The following is a 15604-nucleotide window of genomic DNA, read 5'->3' on the forward strand; positions in this document are numbered from 1 at the left end:
CACTCCTCCTCCTTCCAACTCTTGAAATGTGTTCTATTGAGCCGTTTCTGCCTGAAACAGGGTGTGGTACTGGGAAGAAGGTGTGTGTGTGTGTGGGGGGAGGGGGGGTGTCTTCACAACATCCGTCTCCTGTCCAAATGGCACTCAGCGGGCACACTGCTGTGATACAACTGTGTTTGAATGAGAGACAGACACTAAATGAGGGAGCAGTGCAAGTGATTGTGCCTGTGTCTACATTTTGCCGTCTAAATAATGTACCAGTCGGACTCTCATAAGAACACGATCAAAGAAAACAAAAACCGGCCTGGGGAGCTTAGCGAAAGTGCTGTGTGTCAATAATTGATGTTGGAATGAAATTTGACGGGCCAAACACCTGCCTCTGCTGAGCTGGACCCAGACCAGATTTCAGATTATAAAGCAAGGACTTGGCAGTGGCACGTCATGTACTCCCCAAACACTGAAGAAATCAGAGTGGTTGTTTACAGCCAGATGCTAGAACCAGGTGGGCTTATCACCATATTTATTCAACGTGAAATTCAGAATTTCCACAAAAACACAACCACTTAAATGAAAAACACTAGCCAGGAATGTTCTTTTCAACTGTAAAAACAAAACTTTATTAATTGTTTAGAATACACCATGTTGCAGCATTTTGGATCTCTCACTTGAAGACTCTTTGGGTATCCAGTGCCGGATTCAACAGCACGCTTTGTTCACCGTCGCTGCTGCCGCGTTCTCCGGCCCTCTGGTCTAGATGCTACTGTAAACTGCTCTTCATGTACTTGATAAAGGACAGGTACGAAGAGGGATTCCTAACTGACGCTCATACTAACCACTATGGCCTGAAAAGTTATGGAAGTAGATGCAGAGGGCGGAGAACTCGGATGCGGGGGGGGGGGGGTCGTCTTCCCTCGCTCCCGCTGCGACAAACAGGAAGTCAAATAAATAAGCAACAGTCGCACTTTCTTTTGTGCTCCCAACAGAGCAGGGCGCATATTACACACAGCATTCACCTTCATGACATTCACACTAATGTGACTGGTGCCTGGATTTGCATGTGTGGGGATTGTGTTGGTTTTGTTTGTGTGTTTATATGTGTTCATATATATATATATATATATATATATATATATATATATATATATATATATATATATATATATATATATATATATTTATTTATTATCAGATTGCACTTAAGAGCAAAGATTGAATTCTGTACACCAAGTTGTCCAATATTAAAAATACATTAAATTACATTTTCCAAATAAATATTGGTCCATTTTTGTCTGTATGCCAAGTACACGTACAACTTCCTGAGACACTTTCAGAACCATAAACATATTTCTTATACCATAGATATCTTTCTTATCCATAAGTATACTCTTTTCAGTCTTCCTCTACCCATCTTTTCATTTTTTCTCTCTCCCTGGAAGCGAAATAACTCCACTTGTTCATGCTACACTTACTTCAACCATCCACTTCTAACATCGTCCCTCATCATATGACCCGCTCTCTCATCCGTGCCAAGACATACATAGTAAACAGATTTCTCGCTGCACCAGCGCAGCATAATCCCAGACTAGAGACCGTGTTTCAGCTGCAACACGCAACTAAACAAAGTTACAGATACACAACAGACAGCACTAACTGCAACTGCTACCGTAGTTACTGTAACCGACCTGAACGTACGTCTGTGCCGTGAAGTTGTGTATCCGTGTGTGAGAGTAAAGTAGTGATGGTTGTGCTTTGTTGAGATGACAAAATGTACATATACAAACTTTCCACTTGCATGCTGACGGCAATTCGCATAATAACAGTCTTACAGCCAAAGGTTTTTTTGAAAATACAAATGTGTTTATGGAAGCTTTCTTTTTTGTGAATTTTCACAGTATCAATGTGGTTCATCTTCCCGGCGTTCAACAGTCACACATACAGAGGCCAGAGGTGATGTCGTCGTGCATCAGAAGAGTCTCTAGCAGTTCCAGTCTAGCCTTGTGCAGGGTAGTTCTCTGGTACACACACACACACACACACACACGCACACACACTTAGTACCTTAGCATGAGGAACCACAGTAACAAAGATCCTCTGCCTTCATCATTTACACCAGTCTATTATTGCTTTCGTATACCAATATTGTTATACAAGTTCAAACAAAGGAGAAGGGAAATGTATCGTCCATTTTGTCTTCCAGGGAAGCAGTCCTGACTTGCAGCCCAGATAAAAATCACTGCTGCGTTTATTTCCAACACAAGTGTGATGCTTTGCAGGCAACAGAAAAAAAACCAACTACTGGATTATCCTTAAATGTGATGTAAGGCAGCAGAAGATGAACAGATGGACAATCGCCTTCCCTTCTTCAGACTTGTGTATACATACAAAGAGAAAATATATATATATATACCAAAGACTGGCCCATTAACGACCTCTGGGAATATTCAATAAATAAGAAGCCTTGCATGGAGAGAAATGGTCTGGGTCCTTATTCCAGTACCTCTCCACCTACTGCTCCCCTGTCTCCCCCCCCCCCCCCATCTCCTGTCCTTTGCCGTCAACGTCTCTAAGTCAGTCTATACGTTAGAAACGGCGCTGCCAGTGTCTCGCGCCTGACGGATGCCATACAGCCACTTGATGACGCGAGCGTTCCTCTCGATGACCGAGATGCCGTACGGGACCCGCTCGTTGGCTCTGGCGGGCCCGTCCTCGTCGTCCTCGTCCCCTCCGTCCTCCCTCGCCCGGTCGCCGCACTCGGAGCTGGGCGTGCTGACGCTGCGGAGCTTGGAGACGGAGACGATGTCCGAGTTGGCTCTGGTGAAGCGCTCCACGCCGCCCATCCCCTCCACCTCCACCGGGTCCAGCCCGCAGTAGTTGAAGAAGCGCTCCAGGTCGGCCGTGGCGCGCGAGTAGCGGTCGCTCAGGTCCGACTTGGAGCGGTGCAGGGAAGGGTGCTTACGGGCCGATCCCCTGGAGCTGGCGTTGGATAGACGAGTGAAAGCGGGGGAGGCCGGGGGGATCATGCCCGCTCGGACCAGCATGGGACTGGGCGGCAGGTAGGCCGGGGGCGAGGGCAGGGCCTGGGAGCTGACGTGGGGCTGAGGGTGAGCTTGGGGTTGGTTCTGCTGGGGTGGAGGAGGTGGGGGGACCTGGGGTGGAGCTACCTGGCCCTGGGCAGTCTGTCTGGGCTTGATCTGGGGCTGCAGCTGGGGCCTCTGGGGCTTCCTGATCTCAGCCTGAGGCCGGACATCCACCCTCCGCACAGTCACCGAGTTAGGGGAGCTGTAGGGCACTGGAACCCCAATGCGGGGTGCCCGGGCTGGGATAGGGGGTGGACGACGGCTGGGCTCCACTGGATGGGTCTGGAGGTTGTTGTTGTTGTTGTTGAGCGGCGAGGAGGTGCAGGAGGAGGTGGACGAGGAGTTGGCGGTGCCGTGGTTCAACGGTCTGAGATTGTTGAGGAGCCGACCGCTCCTCTCCTGCTCTGCCGACAGGCTGCTGCCCATGCTCTTCGTCCCTGATGAAGGGGAGGAAGCTGAGGGGGAGGGGGAGGAGGAGGACTGTGAACAGGGCACAGGTCCTTCGCACACATTATTGATCAAGTTATTCAGAATATCCAAGTTAAGTGCAGGTCCTCTCCTCCCTCCTAGTCCCTCTCTCCCTCCGGCGTTCTCCACATCAGCTGGGCGGCGGGGAACTTTCCGGGCCGGAGGAGCGCTGATCTGATATTGGAGCATCATCCCCGGGGGAAGGAGGGGCTTGCGGATGATTGGTGGTTTGACAGGAGCCTGGCGGGTGAGGGCCACCTGTTGGCTCTTGACGTACTTGGCCTTGTCTGCCTCCAGGCGTTCCACGGCGCTCAGTTTACGGGCCCCGGGCTCAGCCTGGCGACGGAAGTAGTCTGGACCCTTGTTAAGGATCCGGAAGGGCATGGCAGAGGTGAAGGGAACCCCGGCCAGACGGCCGTCTGAGGGCCGCAGGGTCTCCACCGGCATACTGGAGGGGCTGAGAGAGAGAGACAGAGAGCGTTTCTATCAGTCAAGAACCTTATGAAACAGAAATATCTGCTTGGTGCTAAATAACAAAACATAATACCGCTGCAGAGAAAGAGAGACAGGAGAGGAGTGCAAAGAAAAGACTGAGACAAAGAAAGAGAGGGAGTCAATGAGAAAGAGAACTAAGAGAAAGAAAAAGAGAAAGCTTCACTTTTCATTATTCACCATGTTAAAAAAATAAAGTGATATATGGCTGTAATGCAACTACCAGAATGACAGACCCTGTATCCCCTGATACAAGCTAGACTGGAGAGAAACAGAAGATCTGACAGAAGGAGAGGTGAGCGAGACTGAGGCTGTAATGGTCAACGAATGTCTTTTTAGAGCTCCCACATGTCCTCCCTAAGCCTAAGAAAATAGCCCTTTTGTATTCTCTCTTTTCTTCCCACTCTCCTCCCTCCCTCCCTCCCTCCCTCCCAGAGCCCCTTTAACTTCCTTACCGGTCGCTCTGCTGCTGCTGCTGCTCCTCTCACTTCTCTCCTTTTCTTCCTCTTTTCTTCTCGCCCCTCTTGCTCTTTTATCCTTGCTCTTCCCAGTCCGGGCTCAGTGAAAGGATACTTGTGGGACGGGGTCAGTCGGGGTCAAATTCCACATCGGGGGCCCGGCCAGGCCACCTCTATTAGCTCGGTGGTGACCCGCAAGGGGTTAGACCGCGGATTGGGGGTCACAGTACAGCCAATGGGGGCTGTTTAACCCAAACACAGGTCTTGTAGAGTGATAAGATGGTCAGCCAGCCAGTCAGCGAAGACACCGTCAACACAGCAGCCTCTACAATCTCTATCCAACTCGTCTGTCAAGCCGTCTGCCTGTCCAGCTGCGATCTGACACAAAAAGCTGGCCGGCAACTCAACTGGAGAGGGCTGTAGTCCTGGAGAGGGTTAAAAACAGAGGGAAAGAAAGTCCAAGTCAGGTAAACGTAGAGCAAAGACAACTGGCAGTCCTGCTTCTCTCACTTTTCTCTCTCTCTCTCTCTCTCTCTCTCTCTCTCTCTGTCCGTCTCTGATTAACAAAAGCATACACACACAACGATACACACACACACTCACACACACACTCCTCCAGCCGACAGACGGGACTCTCTTCTACAGTGAAGTGGAGCAGACGGGACAGGCTTTAATACCGCGTCTGGCTCCTCCCAGCCGGCCAATCACACGTCAGACCGGGAGCCTCAGCAGGGGCACGGGGGGCGGGGTCAAAGGCGGGAGCTGCGCTCCCATTGGTCCACCTCGAAAGGGATTCTGACCAATTGGACCCCTCCCCCCTCCAAGCACAACAAAACACTGGGACTGGATTTTCATTCAAATGAAAATTCTTTGAAAGGGAGAAGGGGAGAAAGGGGGAGAGAAAGAGAGGAGGGCAACGGGCGAAACAGCTGCAATCTTTTACATTGACTTGCATCAAGCTCAGCGGGATCTTATGAAAACATTGTGAAACGCTCAAAACCCTCACAACTGTTCCCCTCGTTCAGCTCTTTGTTTATAAGCACAGAAGGTGGGACAAAGTGTTGACAGTGTGTGAGCAGTAGAGACGCAGATAACAATAGAAGATCATTTTCTTTTAAGTCCAATTCAACCTACATTCACATTTTAGGTGTTGCTCTTATCCAAACCAATGCACAATGACAGCAACTTTTACAGTGCCTAAAAATGATTTAGGGCCTATCTGAAGTACACAGAACACGTTTATAGCATGTGTACTTAATGTGTATTATATCTAATTTAATGACCCTCTCATAACAATCTGTACAACAATGAGATTCACTCCAGATCAACCTCATAGTGATGAATAACATTGAAATAACAGGCTGAAATGAAGAATTTGCTGCACTCCCAGTTACAACACCACTTTGGAGACAAAGACAGTGAAACAAAGACAGAGCAAAAATGTAAATGCATTCTATCCCGTTTCTATACTCTAGTACCCAATTACTACTACATGTCTCTTTGTGTTTCAGTGGAACTGAAAACACTGCTCACACATGCCCTGTTTATCCATTTCCCCCTCTTTCTTCAAGCGCCTCTCTTCATCCTTAGTTTTAGAGAACCTGAAAAACAATTCTCTCCTTCCCCCCACTCTTCACCACTCCCCCCCTTTTTTTCTCCTTCTTTTCGTTTACACCATTACACTCCAGGGTTACATCACACCCAGAGTTAGTAGGCCCATCGCTCCCCTCCTCCTCATCACCTCCACCACCAACATATCCATCCACACATTTTTAATTAGTCTTTTTATAGCCGTCTTCCTTCCTGACTCCCTGAACACGTGACCCTGTTTTCCCCCCATCCCTCCTTTTCTCTCTCTCTCTCAAACCCCTTTTAACAGCAGACCAGCAGCAAAGAGAGAGCAAAAGCAACTCTGACAGCTTACACTTGGAAACACACACACACACACACACACACACACACACACACACACATAGAGCTGCATTCAGGTACTTCAAGCACATAAAAGCGCAAAGATATGCACATGCATGCAGACACACTGCTTTCATCTTGACCATGTGACAAACCAAAGGAGAGTTCTACCAGAATAGACCAGCTTATATTAAATAGATTTGCAACCCAAAAAATAATAATGCACAAACACTGCTACCCCAATGTTACCAAAAGCCTAAAAGCAAACCTCGAAGGAATACATTTGGGGGATAAAGCGGATTACACAAAAATACTATTATGAAAACACTGTCTGAATGGTTAGTGCACAACAAAGGAAACGCTCTGAGCGAACTGACATCAGGTCTTATAAGCAAAGAGAAGAGTGATTGTTCAGTTAGACGCTGTTTACAGGAAGGAGGAAGCTGTACATCTTAGTGAAATGAGATGGGACACACAGCATCGCAGACTGAAATAATGTCTGTAAAAGGGGTCAACACTAACTCTCCGCAGGCAGACAGAGATACACACACATGCACACACACCTGTCACTGAATGCTTGGGCTTTTAATAGATAACACACAAATGCGCTTGGACTGTATTTATGTGTGTGTGTCAACAAGTCCAACGCTGCTACACTGGTGCTCTGCCGTCTAGAGAAACTACTTGGAAACCGGATGCTATTAGAGTGTAGGGTGGGGGTTGGGGGGTGTACCACTGTACAGCAAAACCAAAAGACCACAGACCTGACCAGGGCCAACCACTGACACTTAGTCATATCCAGCCTATAATGTCATAGAGTGGAGTGCTGCAAATAATATCCCTCATAACATAAAGCCATTAAAGCTAGTATTCAGTCTTGAAATCTGAATTTTCTTCAAAGAAGTGGCAAAAATCTGCCACTTGGGTGAGATAATTCCACTTGTTTCCAATGTAAATTGACTTGTTTTCATGATTTCTTTTTCAATAAAGTGTCATTTCTTTTTTCTATTTGGGTGATCTGCCTTGGTCCAAGATATTAAAACATAATGAAAATTCCTGAAACAAGAGAAACTGCTTAGGAATCAAGAGGAATTATCTCAGCCCACTGGCAGAATGTTCCACTTGTTTTAAGAAAAATCTGATTTTAAGACTGAATATGAGACGGAAATAATTAACATTTCTTGCAGTGTAAGAACAGGAACAGCCCTACGAATGTACAGCACCCTGGATCAGGTCGACCGTCTGACCACTCACACACTGAAAACACGGCCAGTTGCAGTGCAACAGCTATAGATAATTATAGAAATGGCTCTGTGTGTGTATTGTCTGGTCATAGAAACACATCCCCAAAGACAGGCTTGACCAGAAACAGAGTTGGAGCAAATCCAAAAGAAACTGCTGGTCACAGAAACCTCAGACACCTCAGGTTTAGCATGCTGTTGCCTTGTCATTACCCTTGCCCAGGCCTCTCGTGAAAAAGAATCCTTTAAGGCCAAATTTAGAGCCTTTTCAGACCCACAAAAAAGACCCATTTCTCAAAACATGTCCAAACTTTGGCTGGACTTTCTGTTGTTGGCTACAAGGAGGGGACAGACATATCATATTGACAGAGGTCCCAATTTCATGTCTAAAAAGGTCTAAAAAATGTGCATACTAAAAGAGTGTGCATCTTTTACCTTCTCCATAACATACCATAAGCTCATTTAACAGCTCCATCCCTGCTATTGTACAGCAAACCTCTGTCACACACCCTTAAACATGATTACTATACTGGACATAATCGCATAAACACAAAAGCAAAGCCATTGTTCTGGGACTGGAGGGATATCTCTCCGGATCAACACCATAAAACACAGGGTTATAATACCCGTGCATGAGCTGTGTGCATGCAAACACACACACACACAGAGGTCTCACTGCCACATTGCCCGCGTAAACCCATCTCAGCTGATAACTAATCCCATGATCCACTCATTATTCGCTCTCTTTGTTACCTTGCTGGACCCAACAGTCCAGCCATGGATACTATGAGAGATGGAGAGAGAGAGAGACAGAGGAAGAGAGAGAGAGCAACAGAGACAGCGAGAGAAAGAGAGAGAAAAAGAGAGAGAGACAGAGAGAGAAAGAGACAGAGACAGACAGAGAGAAAGAGAGAGCGAGAGAGACAGAGAGAGAGACAGTTTTATCTTGTTATCTTGTTTTTATCTTGTTCTCTACTGCTGCTGGTCACTGAGAGTTACCAAACATAATTTCATTGTATGCCTACAATGACAAATAAAGTCAAGTCAAGTCAAGTCAAGAGAGTCGAAAACACTGAAAATAAATATTGCCAACACAAAGTTCCAAAAATGTCACACAAACAGTAGATACTTTATATTCACCATAATAAAAGGTGGGATGAAGGCTTCTAAATGGATTTGCGCCTCATGGAGATCACAGTTGGAAAAATGGTGTGTAAATGCAAACCCAGTTACCTCCCGTCTTGAAAACCCTGCAATGACAAGAGCCATCTAAATGCAAACACTGCCACCCCAGATAGTCCCCAGTCCTAAAAGCAGCAGCTATTGTCATTCATTGCCACACTGTACAGGGCCATAGCAGCTAAAAGGCATCTCTGCTATGGGACTAATGTGTGTCCAAACGGTGCCGTTACACTGCTGCCTGCCACCAGCCGAGGTGTGAACTGATCTAGTCAGGCAACACGTGACCTCACAACTGTGTGTGTGTGTGTGTGTGTGTGTGTGTGTGTGTGTGTGTGTGTGTGTGTGAGAATATGGGTTAGGAATAACTTCCTATGGGAAACAAAAACATCCCTCAGCCTGTCTAACCACTCCTCTGTCTAACAGTGTGTTTTTCTAACTGCCTGTGTCTCTCTCTCTTTCTTTCCATCCATCTGTCGGTCTGCCTGTGCAGTTAGCGAAATAGCTGATGTCTCTGAAAGCGACAAGCGGACTGCAGGCACAGACCGTGGCAGCAGAGCGAGGAATTACATTTCTATTCCACGATGGAAACTTGTGCGGTTAGATTATCATAAAACGATGCTAACCGCCGCGTTGTTATGAATCTGACTGCTTTTACATTCGGCTCTCTGTTTCCAACCGCCATATTATCGCTGCTCTGTGTGTGTGTGAGAGAGAGATTGTTTGCGTTTCATAGTGTGTGAATGACTGAGCAAGTGAGTAATACCTGAACGAGGGAAAGAGAGAGAATGGAAAAGGGAGAAGCGTGCTTTTATCCATCTCTCCAGAGCCACAGAGCTTGCAGGAGGGAGGGGGGGTGGGGGTCATTGCCGGGACCTCCAGCTGAAAGGAGGGGATGACTACCACCACTACCACAGCTGACTATGGTCAACCTACCAACCAGCCTCCATAGGCCTAATTATAGGGGAAGCCTATGACTGGGAGCAATTTGCCTCTCCAATACTTTCTAGCACTTAGTTACTGAGTGACTGAATGGCATAAACAGCAAACAGCAACACGTGAGGGGACGGGTTTACAGAGGAGAGGGGAGGGGGAAGAGAAAAAGAGGCCATGAGAAGTTTCATACTTTTTTTTTTTTTTTTTACTAGAGACTGTCCTGAAAAGAGACCGATTGTCCTAAAAATGACAATCCTCAGGCTAACAGGATGAGGCAGCACTCAGAGGGTCCAAACATTGTGGGACAGGAACAAGGTGAGTTCATATGTATGTGTGTGTGTGTGTGTGTGTGTGACGCCAGCTGGCCTGTCATATCACAGTGGCCTTGGTCCCGGCGGACATTGACCTCCGATTGGACAGAAATGACAGAGACCCCACCTACAGAGCTGTCATCAGCAATGCTTTGGTTTCTAGGCCCCTCTTCTCCAACCTGCACACTCCAAATATAGAAACTGAAAAACACATCCATCAACTTTCAATACAGACAAGGACTTATTTTTTAATATTAATAATGAGAATAACAATAATGTGATATTTTACTGATCCCTGCAAGGAAAATCTCTTTTCTCAACGGTGAGGCTCAGCTACAAAACAGCAGCCCTGGAGCTGGCAGGGATTCAGTGTCTTGCTCAAGGACACTTCAGCAGGGCGGATGCTTGGTGACATGGATGTTCAAACCCCGGGTCCTCTGATTGAAGGATGGTTCCTCTGACCATAAGGCCACCCGTACATCCCAACAGTTTCCCCCCATAAATCCCACAATATCCTAGGAGGAAGAGAGCAAGATGACAACTTTGGGGAGAGTCCCAGCATTATAAAAGCTCTTTAAGAGTCACCTTCACCCCCAGGCAGAGAGGGGGGGGGGGGGGGGGGGGGGGGGGTTCGTTAGTCAGCAGTGGTTTCTCAGGTTTGTCGCCCACTGGAGGGACGAGCAGGAAGCAATGACGCATTTCACAACAGGAAATGTGTGACAAAGACAGCAAAACAAACAAACACACTCGGCTGGAGTGTTTGCTTCTGACTGTGCCTCTGTATGTCTGTGTGTGTGCGTGTGTGTGTGTGTCCTGCAGGTTGACCCGTTTTACGGTGCCCTCAGCCCATGCAGGTCTATTTTCAGGCACTTGGCTTTGCCTCTTTGCCATGAAGCCTGTGAACACTGGCAACTGTTGTAGACAGGCGGCACACAATGAGATCAGCCATAGCATTGACTGTCCTATCTAACCACAGCTTAGGAAAAATAACAGCACTAGCAAAATCAATGAGGCTCCTAACTATAGACTGGAAAACTTGACTAAAGCCTCTCCTGGCAGGGTGTTATTGTCTTTAAAACTATAGTTGATACAGTCAGCAAGCTGGAGAAACAGGGCCATGATAACAACTGTGACTACATACACACACACACACCCTGTTGAGAGTGAAAAAGTAACAGGAAAATCTTTAAGGTCGAGAGAAAAGACTAGAGATAAGATTATGCCTAAGCACCAATACATTTCTGCCCCATGTTGTTTTTTTTGTAATTTTCATATAGCTTATGGTATATTTTATGTCAGTTCTGCTTTACTAGACAGCAGATAGCAGTGAATAGCAGGAAAGATGGCAGAAATAAATAATGTGATATATTATTGATCCCTATGGGGAAATTGTCTTTTCTCTTGCCCCCTCCTCAGGTTAAATGTCAGGTTCAGCTATACAACAGCAGCCTTGGAGCTGATAGGGATTCAGTGTCTTGCTCAAGGACACTTCAGCAAGGCCGACGCTCGCCAAGACGTCTAGAACCCAGGTCTTCTGATTGAAGGACGATCTCTCGAATCATTTAACCAATCCACCACCCCCAAAGACGCATCATGAGATATCATATCAAAATGGCCACAACCTGGGTTCAAATCAATGACAGCAGAAGCCCCGGCCCATCACCCCACCAGGACACCCCAGGTCCATTTTCTAACTCAATAACAGCTTAAAGGAGGAGTTCAAAAGGTTATCAGCCACTCCTCCTCCGCGCTGATTTAGGGAGCCTCTGAGACAGCTAATGAAGACAGAGAGGCCTCTGCATGGAGGAGAGCACCAGAGCAGCAGATCTAATAGGATTCAGGCTTTACAGAGCAGCGCTCAGCGGCTGTCTTGTCTGCCCACGCCACCAATTTCCCATCAAAAACAGCCCGTCATGACCAGGCAGAGATCATGATTGACACGCACGAATGAAGTGTCTTGTCTAGTTATGCAACTGCTATTTGTACACACACGCAGTAGAGCCTAGTCAACTGCAAAAACAACCATTGAACCATAAGCAGACAGTTATTATAGCATCTAGCCCTAACATTGTTCGACCCTCCCCCACTCTCTCCATCCATCGTTCTCCCCCTAACATCACCCCACCACCCCCCTCCACCTCCACCCATCACTGTCTGCGTCTGTGGCCCCAGGAAACACACACACATCCATGCGCAATTACACCCAAGGGTGGGATGGGGATGGGTGGGGGTCCAATGAATCTATGTCTGATGTGTATGTGTGGATCTGGGCATGCCTAAACGTTAACATCCTCATATTTGTGCGTATGTGACTGTATGTGTGTGTGTGTGTGTGTGTGTGTGTGTGTGTGTGTGTTTGACTGAGTAGGTAATCAGTGGAGAGCAGGTGGTCCGGTCTCCCCTCGGGAAAACTAAACCCGGCAGCGAAGACAAACACATTCTGACATCTGCAATTCGCCCACATTAACCAAACAGAATAGAAGAAATAAAAGAAGAAATAAAAGAGCGATTCAACGCGCATTCCTAAAATAAACAAAAATAACAGAATACAAAGGAATTGTCACATTTTGACAGTGCCTGCTTTGAGCTGGTCCCCTCCTCTCCATTTAGAGAGTTTTGTTCCAAAATGAGAAAAGAGTCACACCTACTAAATGAGTGATGGCAAAAAAGCAGCACATTGAAACATGGGTAACTTAAGTCCTTTTACACTTTTACAGACTGGATCGTATCAAGTATATATTAGTTATTGGATGATAAACTTCAGGTTTACTATAGTTCAAGTGAGTGAGTGACATATTCTTTTAAACAATGATTTCTTTATATAGTGTTTTGGAAAACAGCTCTTAATTTGTTGATAGATAGAACCACTAAGTGCAATATAGATCCCCTAATAGTTCCTCAAACAGCAGTGACTATCCATTAAGAGGTCCGAATGGTTCTATAAAGCCCCATCTTGCCCCCAAAGAACTTCTCAATCACATTGTAAAATGCACAACATTTAGGTTCTGTTCTACAATGAAAAAAGTGACATCTACTCTTACAAAATTAACAGCACAAAAGTAGACATATTGAATGATGGATTCAATGGATATCCACAAAATGGATAAAGAGCATCTGGGAATACAATGCCTCAATGTTTTAAAGCCCGTTGAGATTCTGGCATTGCGGAGCCTCTAGAGGGTGAAACAGCTCTGATGTAGCAGAAGATTTTCTGCTGATGATAGAAATTATTCTCCAAACCCCCCAAACCATTCTGGTTTTGAAGGGGAGGGGGGGTTGGGGGGTCTGGATCTGTGGCTGGAGGCGGCTCTTCTCTCTGGGCTCTGCTGGCTTCACTCAGCTGAAGCTAATGTGTTAGGTAACACTGGCAGCTCTACCTCACATGCACACACACGCACAGTTACACATACTCCCAGACACACACATGCATGTGTAGATGCACGTACACACAAACATGCCAAGAGACATACAGTATAAACACATACAGATAGATGCACACGCGCGCACAAACACATGCTTACAGCGACACACAAATCCACGAAACACACACACATGAACTCACTCACTCTCTCACACACACACACACATACACACACACAGCTCTGTGGTGCAGCGGCAGAGCCTGCAGGGAAAGAAAAAAGGCGAGGACAGAGAAAACATCCCCCCTTCAGAGCGCTGGTGAACGCATTCCAGAGACACGCAGGCGTGGACGCAATCACATACTCCTGTCCACAGGCTGCTATAGAGCCACTATACACACACACACACACACACACACACACACACACACACACACACACGCGCGCGCGCGCACACACACACACACACACACACTGGTGGGAGGGAGAGTGGTCACTGTGGAGTCGCCTCAATGGCTAGGCCACACTGTGGGCTTGGATAGAGGGACCCTTTACACACACACAAACACACATACACACAGATACAAAGGCATGAACACAAACGGTTGTATACACGTGCGCACACACACACACTGTTATGAGCCATCCTCCAATTATTAACCCTTGTAATCCCTAGTTACCTTTCCACTGACAGAAAGGGGCTTTCAAGGTCCAAAGGGCCGTCATGACGAGAGCCTCTGAGTGTGAGTTTCTGTTTGCTTTATCTAACGGCTTGACGCGATATGCCCTCCACATTTCACACACACACACACACACACTCACACACACACACACACACACACTTACACATATACACAGTCAAAAGTCACATACCCACGCATCTTACATCTAACAAAGCTCGATTAGCTCAACTCTCTCCGTTTTCTCTCTTTGACATTTATCAACATTGTCGGCGAGATAAAACCAAAACACTGCCGGCGCAATAACGCTTTCAAACGCGCTCTCTTTTTCTCTCCCTGCGATGAAATGTCAACATCAAACCTGTTAGTGCTACAATACATCCACTTTCCCTGCCAGCCATGCAGCTTCGCACCCTGTTACAGCGGAGAGAGCGAGAGAGCGAGAGAGTGAAAATAGTCTTGGAGCAGAGCTGCCAAATGTTATAATCAAGACCAGTATTTTTAGATTTGGCTTTCCACCTCACAGACAAGGACAAGGAAGCAGAGATGGGAACACGGAAAGACACAATAGCTGGCTCTCACAGAATGGAGGTTTTCGGTTGTTTTGCCTGTTTTTCCAACGTGCCACACAAGACTTACATTGATCATATAGCCTACATCTTATGTTTCCATTACTATTACCAATAAACGACGAGTGTCTTTGAATAGACAGGCCCATAAAAAGAAAGCAAAAGCATAAGCCATGAAAGACATGTACATAAACGTCACATAGGCAAAACCCTATCATTCTAAAGTCTAAAGTTTGCGGTCTATCTGTAACAGAGCAACCAAACCTCCTCCCATGTAAAGTACACAGACACAACCCCATGTCTACACACTGCAGGCACTCGATTTGTCCAAACAGGGTAGATGGTAAAGTTTACTTACGTGATGTGTGTGTCAGGCAGTGGGATCCCAAACCGGGTCTCTGGAATACAGCAAAAACCACACTTGTGCAACTTCACAACACCAGTGTCGAGTCGCTCTGAAGAAGCTGGCAGTAGCTGTGAGCCTGCGCGGCGGCTTTCAGCTGGTATGCGCGAATGTGCCGGTGTGTGTGTGTGTGTGCGGTGTGTTGCTATGTGTGCGAGTCAAATGAACACTAACCTGAGCGTCTCTCTTCCCTTTAGGCTAATATACTCCCCTCCCTTCTCCTCCTACTGCTCAGGCAGACTCCGCCCCCTCCACCCCCCCCAGTCTCGAACCAGGAAGAGAGGCTGGAAAGCAGGAAACGGAGCCTTTCCTCGTAGTCACGTGACCTTCCTGACACTTTCTCACCCGCTCCGTCCCTCTCCTCTACACTCCAGTCTGTGTTTTGCAAAGACGTTTCCGTTACCTATGGCAGTGGCACAAGTAATGCAGGGCATGGAAACAGTGAGTGTCTGACTCTGACAGTGACTTTAAACCACAGTAGCCGGTGGCGTAGTGGTAAATATAAAGTTGGGTAGACTAT

The 15604-nt window shown here is 46.9% G+C and overlaps 1 protein-coding gene across 3 annotated transcripts; it reads right to left on the reverse strand.

Annotated features, from left to right (window-relative positions):
* Positions 1-590: 590 nt before the first annotated feature.
* On the reverse strand, positions 591-15232 carry LOC139933477 (protein FAM110A). 3 transcript variants are annotated; one of them, XM_078288259.1, is made up of 3 exons: positions 15040-15232; positions 4493-4920; positions 591-4002 (listed from the first exon to the last, which is right to left on the reverse strand). In XM_078288259.1, exon 3 carries the CDS (start codon positions 3990-3992, stop codon positions 2574-2576), a length of 1419 nt encoding a protein of 472 aa, XP_078144385.1. In that variant the 5' UTR covers positions 3993-4002; positions 4493-4920; positions 15040-15232; the 3' UTR covers positions 591-2573. The 3 variants fall into 3 exon arrangements, with proteins under 3 accessions (XP_078144385.1, XP_071783669.1, XP_071783670.1); XM_071927568.2 differs by having other exon boundaries at positions 15036-15232; XM_071927569.2 differs by lacking the exon at positions 15040-15232 and having other exon boundaries at positions 4493-5622.
* Between the last annotated feature and the right edge of the window lie 372 nt (positions 15233-15604).

Source organism: Centroberyx gerrardi, chromosome 14 (assembly GCF_048128805.1).
Source record: "Centroberyx gerrardi isolate f3 chromosome 14, fCenGer3.hap1.cur.20231027, whole genome shotgun sequence".
NCBI lineage: Eukaryota > Metazoa > Chordata > Actinopteri > Beryciformes > Berycidae > Centroberyx > Centroberyx gerrardi.

Bases quoted from the DNA above. Each gene is read 5' to 3' on its own strand.
- LOC139933477 (XM_078288259.1), bottom strand. From the start codon at position 3,992: ATGCCGGTGGAGACCCTGCGGCCCTCAGACGGCCGTCTGGCCGGGGTT.